We start from the raw sequence: 7,485 nt of genomic DNA on the forward strand, positions 1-7,485 counted from the left end.
TGTCATCGAGTCAAATTAACCTATAGGAAACTTACGGCAGAATATACAAACGAATGTTAACCCTTAAATGCATGATTTTTTTTTAATACAACAATTAGTGAAAAAAGATGATTTTTCGAAATAGTTTTTCAACCTAAACGGCTGAATGGATTTCGATGAAATTTGGCAGAAATGTAGAGGATAGTCTGGAAGAACACAGGCTACGCACTTTTGTATTTTTAAATTCCACGCGGACGAAGTCGCGGGCGAAAGCTAGTAAACAATATTAAGTAATATTACCTTAGGATTCAAATGGGCTTCTTTAACGTGTGCTTCACACAGCTTCTGTTTCCTAAACGACTTATCACATTTGGGACAGTTGTACAAATCGAGTTTCGCTAAAGTTTCATATAATTCCGACTTGCTATTATCTTGAGGTATTTCTTTTTCTCCTGCCATCGTATACTGGACCTTATTGTGACAGGACAGAGTCTTGTCACTGGTCGTATATAGAATGTGTTTGTCTATGGGTTGGTATATAGATTTAGGTACGGTATTCTCTAGAGATAATTCTACTAAGGAGTCGGGGAGAGTTTGTACATTATCTACTATGCAGGTGTTGGTCATCTGGAAAAATACAAGTATTGTTTAAATTTGTTTATAGTTACATTAGAAATTATATAGAAATACATTAAAATTACATTAGAAAGGTTAGAGTTTTTTTTCGAAAGAAAGTGAATTTAAGGCACTTCTTTAAGGAATGTATTTTTTTCGAACAATGAATAATTAAAAAAGTCTTCTGCAATACTTACAGATTAGTAATAAACCATGTTTTTATTATGTGACCAAACTATTTAAACACTAATAAAGACATCATAATGTCACCGGAATTCGCCAAAATAGCGAAACGACTGCTGGTCACAGAAAATCCCATTCCCTGTCAAATCTACTTTCTCCCCCTTCCTTACATGAAGGAATTTTACCTTGAATATGTAAATAGGTATGTTTAGAGCTACCTTGTCGATGGCGAGGTCCGGCACAGGGTTCTCTATGATGATGGTGCTGTGGTCGTGCGCGTGGTGCTGGTGCTGGTGGTGCTGGTGCTGGTGCTGCGGCTCGTAGTGCTGTCGCAGGTGGTGGTAGAACTTGAGCTGGTCCTCGCCGTAGAACTCCCCGCACAGCTGACACAGCAGCACGGGCCGCACCTAGTGTTTATATAGAAAAGTTTAAAAAAATTCAGCCGTAGAAGTCGTACTACTTCCATTTTATATTCTACTAGCTGTTGCTCGCGACTTCGCACGCTTGATATTAATATATAGCTATGTCACGCAATTATAATATGATTGCACTAATGCAAGGTAGCTTTTTAATGATGAAAGAATTTTTGAAATTTCCCCAGTAATTTTTAAGCTATTTCAATACATAAATTAATATTAATGTTACCTTTTTATAACATAAGTATAGACATTTATAGTGAATTTCATTCAAGTCCATTCAGACGTTATATTATACAAGGTAACAAACATCCATCCAAGTAAGAAGTAAAATTTCAAACAGGGTTTTTTAGGTTTTTTGACTTATATAACTTGCTTCTATGCGCAGTAATCAACATCAGTGCAATATCCATCCATTATTTTGTAAGATGGAATCTTCTAGCAGTAGTTTATGATGTGTTTGTGTTTATCAGTGGTGTAGAGCGCAAGTGCAGTCCGTACCTGCGCGAGGTGCGGCGCGGCGCTCACGAAGCTGTCGGGCAGGATCTCCTGCGCCGGCTGCGAGTTGCAGTGGATCACCACTATCTGATCCTGCTATAGTTAAAATGTATATAACTAAAGGGAAATCGATGAACTTTAAAACAATTTAAATGAAATGGATGAAAGTTTAAAATATACTACGTTATACTAATCTAAAAACTTTCTAAATCAAATGTAAAAATTCCATCATATTCCTCTTTCTCCTTATGTCGTCATCTCAGTCACTCCCTTTTTGATCATGTCACCTTTACCACAATCCTTCCATCTCTTTCTATGTGTACCTCTACCGATGTACCTCAGTCATAACTAACATTCTCCTTGTTACATGCGATTCATCCCTCTTCATAACATGCCCATATAAAAATTTGTTATACATATTTGATGTGGTATTTGTCCGATAGCCGGATACTTTTGTAAAACAGTTCAGATTAATTTTGATTTTAATTTTAATTTTTTTTGATTATAATTTCGATCAGAAGAAATTCGATAATTCGACATTGACAGACGTTCGTGAGATTACTGGACTACTGTGATTGTCTTACGTACATGTCTTACATAAAAAAAGAGTGTGAAATATGTTTTAAGCTGTGCATACAAGACAAAATTAAGTAAGAAAAAATGTAAGTTACAAATAGGAGAAACATTCTCGGAAGTACATAATAAGCTAGCTCTCACCCGCGACATTGTCAGTGTGGAATAAAAAAAAGTAATGCTACATCTATACAAAATTTTACCAAAATTCATTCCGACTGCGGAATTTGTTAAAGTTTGTAGCCTAAACTGTTAGGCTACAAACTTTAACAAAAATCCATCATCTAACTTTCACATTTATAATATTAGTAACATACTAACTTGTTGTGGAGTACTACCGCCTGTGTTTCTTTTTAACTTCTTTGATATCCTCTTCTTATGCGGCAGACTCTTTTTACTTTGATGTTTTTGTATAGGAGAGGCGCTCGCTGCTATATCTAGTACTTGGCCATCTTGTTCCGTTAGCATAGTACTATCCTGGAAGGTAGTTTCATTATGTTACGTGATATAACATTTGCAATATGTATGTATGTATGGATGCAATAAATTTACCAATGGTGGTCCATTATACAGCCTCATAGGAGCGTCTAATATAACTGAAGCATCTACATCGTTCCTGACTGCAGATATCTGAAAGTTTCAATTACGTAAAGCAACAAAATATGATGCAATATAACATATAAAAATCTGCTATGTATGTTTAAAATGCAACAAATCTTTAAGCATAAATTAAAAGTATTTATCAAAAACTAGTTGTTCCCATGTGGCTTTATCCGCAGATACTTATAAAAACTTCGTTTTATTGTTTACATTTGTGGAATTATCAATTGCAAATGTCAAAATGACATGACATGATGACAATCCATGGCAATCTGGCTTCCTTGATGTTGGCAGCAACTTATGGTGTCTTTCCCACATTAGGATTTTTATCAAATTTATTTACCAACTAAGTTTAATGGCGTGAAAATATATAGCCTAAAGCGTGACACAAGTGTAGGGCATTTTATTAAAAAAAGAATTATCCAAAAATATGGTGTAATTGCTGACATCTTAGGCAACAAAGAAGTGTGTGTTTACGCTTTATTATAATAGTATAGAAGTATAGATAGATGAACATCTTATAGCTTTCTTTCAAATGATACTTTCAAATTCATATAAAAAATAGTATCATAACTTAAAAATATATCAAAACTGTGGCTTACAATAGTTTCCATAGGAGCCATTGATGTGTGTAAAAAGACACATAGTATAGACAATTAAGTAATCAATAAATTAAAAAGATTATTCACCATAAAGAATAAATGCAGGATAATTGTTATTGTAGTGTAATTTTTAATGGAAGATTGGCCTAATGTATGTAAAATTGTGTAAAAACATGTAGGGACTAAACTCCAGATCACCTCACCTTGTGATGAGCATGGTGGGGTGGCCGAGACAGATGAGCTACTATTGCTTCCAGTCGCCCCTCAGGGTCTAAGAGCTCTTCACTCCATTGGCCCTCATTCACTTGATCATTCACTGATACTTGTCTGGAAATTATAATACACTAGCTGTAGCATATGGATATGATTGCATAGGTTAAAAAAAATTTATTAGATAGCCTATGTTACAGACTGTCCTCAACATCTATGGCAAATTTCATCAAGATCTGTTGATCCATTTAGGAGATACGTTCTAACAACCATCTAAACTGTTATATTTATAATATGAGTAAGAAGGAAGATTTAATTTAATACATAAAATACCATTTTTAAACTAGGCATCACCTGTGGACTATGATTCCGCAGAGGATGTTTCCAAAGTACAACAAACAATTATTAGTTTTATAACATAACTTGGATTACTTTTTTGAATTCTGGTTATAATTTTTTCTATTTAATTCCCTTACTTAACATTTTAGTGTGGAAAACAGATAAGAAAATGACAATTCAAATTTCAAATCAGGGAATTTAGGTAATATAGCCAATTCCAGTTGTGGCAATACAGACAAGAATACTTTATCTTATCACAAAGTAAATATGAATTCTATCATATACAAGATATACAGACCTTATGTATGTGAGTTGAAAACAAACTTACAACTATGATATGAAAGTTAACTTCTAACAACTTTGTTTACATTTTATACATAAAAGTTATAACTTATTACCTGCACATTTGTGATGCTGAGAAGCTAAGTGGCTGCATCACTGTCACCACTCGACCACCGCCGTCGTCCTGCACGTTCAGTGCCAGAGAATTGGCATCCACATGGACACCCTTTGAATCCACAAGAAAATAATTATATACTTTACAACACTGTATTTGAATTTGGAGAAATTATCACATATCTCAGCTTTTAATAACAGTCTAATTGTTGGTTTTTAATTACATTTATTGGTGAATTTTGACAGATTTATTTCTGCAAATTTTATCTAATGCGAGTTATTGTTTTATCTCCCCTAATTAGAATGAAAGTACAAATATAAATAATACCTCTGTAGATTGGTGAGAATTGATATAATGTGTGACTGCATCATCATCCATTTTATCCTCTAGAAGATGGGAACTGACGCTCCTCATGATGAAAATATAGTATTGTATTTTTTGTTTATTCCATTCTTGTCTTCACCTTTGCTAGTTGACAGCTGTTAAGTGCAAGGTCGCTATTTATTTCATTCATTGAAATTTAACTTTAAAACGTTTGTAGGGAAATTTTTATGAAACGGTTTGATTACGTTGTAGGATTTCATCTGACATTGGTTATTTAAACAATGATTAATTACATTTTTGTAAATTTTAATGTCTTCTCCAATCGTCCATTTAACACGGCACAAATTGTTGCCATAATTTACCGTAATTCGGTTTAGTTATTTTTTTCTTCACAAAAGAAACTTATCTACATATGGAATGTCAGTTTGAATCACATTTCATCAACAGGATTTACAAAGATTTTTTCACTGTAGATATTTTTTAGTTTTGAGTCAATAACTTCATTATTTTTAACCGTAAAATAACTACGACCTTTGCTTTTAACGAGTTTTGTTTGTCAGCTTGACAGACAATGACAATATTGTCAAATGTCAATGTTATGTCATCGTCTTGCTCATTTCACATCACAATTTTATATGGATTTTCAATAAAACAATAATTTCGAGTTGTAATAATTTATTTTAATTGGCTTTGTCATGTTTCGTAAGACGTTAAAATTAAATTTACTAGCACGAGGCCATGAGGTAAGCCGCTAATTTAAGTATGTTATCTACTAACTTTTCGAAATTACATGCTGATAATTTTTTATGTTTGTTTTTGTTACCATTAAACAATGTGGAATTCTTTGATTACAATTATATCATTAACATTAACATTAACTTCAAAATGTGCATTGGACAATTGAAAAAAATCCTTCAAGAGTATCGAATTTGTTTTAATTAATTAAGTATGCATATTATGTATTAACATATTCTTAAAATTTCTTGGCAAAGAAAACTTTATTTTTCATGCATTGTTTTTATGTTTAGTATAAAGTATCAATTAATAAAACTTCAAACTTGAAGGTTTTCTACACAATTAATTTTTGATAAGAGCTGTATTGTCTTGACCTTTGACTTATTTCATTACATCAATTTGATCACTTAGAAGGAACAAAAGTGTGTCAAAATATGATATTTCTATGAAATACCTTTATAATTCAAAGGTACAAAGATGTAAACATACTAGTAAATTGGATGCTATTAGAGAAAAGTTAAGGGAAGGTCCAGGACTAGCGGATTTCATATCTGAGGATAGACCAGCTAACTGGGATGACTATGAAGGGAAGTTGAAACGAGAGAAAGGTGATGTTGAGAGATTGAGACTACCTCCCTGGTTGAAGACATCAATACCAACAGGTTAGTAATAAAACTTTGTTTAAATTTTAAAGGTTTTTATTTGATTTATTATGAGTCTGTCCCACTCATCTTTTATCTGTGGCTCATACTTTAATATTCATTCCACAGTAACTCCATTTGGATCAATTAATAGCCTAAGGACCTGTCCCACCACTGGCAGATGAAGGGTCAGGTAGCTTAAGCATGAAGCCACTGTCAGATAAGAAAATAAAATCTGATATTTCCATGACATACTTTAGATATACCATTTTTATCAGACAATTTGGTGGGACAGGCCCTTAGTGTTCTAAACAATGTTCTACACTCAGTATCCATTGCGTCTTGAATATATTTAGTAGCAAATAACAATCTGAACTTTAGGATTAACATTACTATGATGTGATTGTTATGATCATAATTTTAAGGTTCAAAATTCAGTGCATTAAAGGAGCAGCTCCGTGGGCTGAAGTTGAGCACCGTGTGCGAGGAGGCTCGGTGTCCCAACATTGGGGAGTGCTGGAGCGGAGGCAAGCATGGCACCTCAACTGCCACTATCATGGTAAGTCTAAAGTACTCTATTACTAACAGAATCATAGGTAATAATGTAGCACAACAGATTTTGATAGAATACCATTTTTTAATTACTTATGTTATATATGTAAAAAATTTTTAAAAATCAGCCCAGTAGTTTTTGAGTTATTTCAATACTCATAAAAATTCAAATCTTTCCTCTCTATAATATTAGTGTAGATGTAAATAAATGCTAGAATACTCTAAAAATTCCATTACAATTTACTAATGAGTGATGTATTTATTGAGTAGAGAGAAAAAGTACTCTTTTTCTTAATATTTTCTTGTGTTTGTAGACTTTTTTGATTACTTCTTTATCTACATTGATGCTGTGATGTGACATTTCCTTTATCGTATATTTCTAGTTAATGGGTGACACATGTACGCGTGGCTGCATGTTCTGTTCAGTGAAGACATCTAGGGCTCCGCCCCCGCTGGACCCGGAGGAGCCTCGCAACACTGCATATGCTGTAGGCCAGTGGGGTCTCGGGTACATTGTGCTGACTTCTGTTGATAGAGACGGTAAGTTTATCAATATATATTTTTATAGAAATATACTCGGGAAGAACTCATAGGCTGTTTACTACTTTTTTTAATTAAAAGCGGGCGAAGTCGCTGACAAAAGCTAGTTATTTGAAATTTTTCATTTAACAGATTCAAGATTCCGTTGTCCTTAGCTGTTTTTCCCGTATTAAAAAAATCCCTATATATTTTTTCACAGATTTACCCGACGGCGGGTCTTCGCATTTTGCAGAAACTGTCAGAGAAATAAAACGACAGTATGTATGAGTACTTAACATTTT

General features: G+C 33.4%; 2 protein-coding genes across 2 annotated transcripts in view; one reads left to right on the forward strand and one right to left on the reverse strand.

The window, feature by feature from the left end:
* Window positions 1–5,087, reverse strand: part of LOC106104949 — a 9,568-nt gene extending 4,481 nt beyond the window's left edge. The window contains exons 1-9 of the mRNA XM_013285141.1: window positions 4,740–5,087; window positions 4,414–4,523; window positions 3,670–3,793; window positions 2,817–2,894; window positions 2,586–2,741; window positions 1,695–1,784; window positions 996–1,184; window positions 280–606; window positions 134–141 (exon numbers count right to left, since the gene is read on the reverse strand). Of these exons, the coding sequence (XP_013140595.1) occupies window positions 134–141; window positions 280–606; window positions 996–1,184; window positions 1,695–1,784; window positions 2,586–2,741; window positions 2,817–2,894; window positions 3,670–3,793; window positions 4,414–4,523; window positions 4,740–4,826 (1,169 nt within the window). The 5' untranslated portion in view covers window positions 4,827–5,087. The remainder of the gene's footprint in view (window positions 1–133; window positions 142–279; window positions 607–995; window positions 1,185–1,694; window positions 1,785–2,585; window positions 2,742–2,816; window positions 2,895–3,669; window positions 3,794–4,413; window positions 4,524–4,739) is intronic.
* A 250-nt stretch (window positions 5,088–5,337) lies between these two features.
* LOC106104950 (lipoyl synthase, mitochondrial) overlaps window positions 5,338–7,485 on the forward strand; it is a 3,980-nt gene continuing 1,832 nt past the window's right edge. Inside the window, exons 1-5 of the mRNA XM_013285142.1 lie at window positions 5,338–5,479; window positions 5,941–6,133; window positions 6,538–6,671; window positions 7,048–7,204; window positions 7,404–7,461. Coding sequence (XP_013140596.1) covers window positions 5,432–5,479; window positions 5,941–6,133; window positions 6,538–6,671; window positions 7,048–7,204; window positions 7,404–7,461 — 590 coding nt within the window. The 5' untranslated portion in view covers window positions 5,338–5,431. The remainder of the gene's footprint in view (window positions 5,480–5,940; window positions 6,134–6,537; window positions 6,672–7,047; window positions 7,205–7,403; window positions 7,462–7,485) is intronic.

Source organism: Papilio polytes, unplaced genomic scaffold (genome assembly GCF_000836215.1).
Source record: "Papilio polytes unplaced genomic scaffold, Ppol_1.0 DF823288.1, whole genome shotgun sequence".
NCBI classification, from domain to species: domain Eukaryota; kingdom Metazoa; phylum Arthropoda; class Insecta; order Lepidoptera; family Papilionidae; genus Papilio; species Papilio polytes.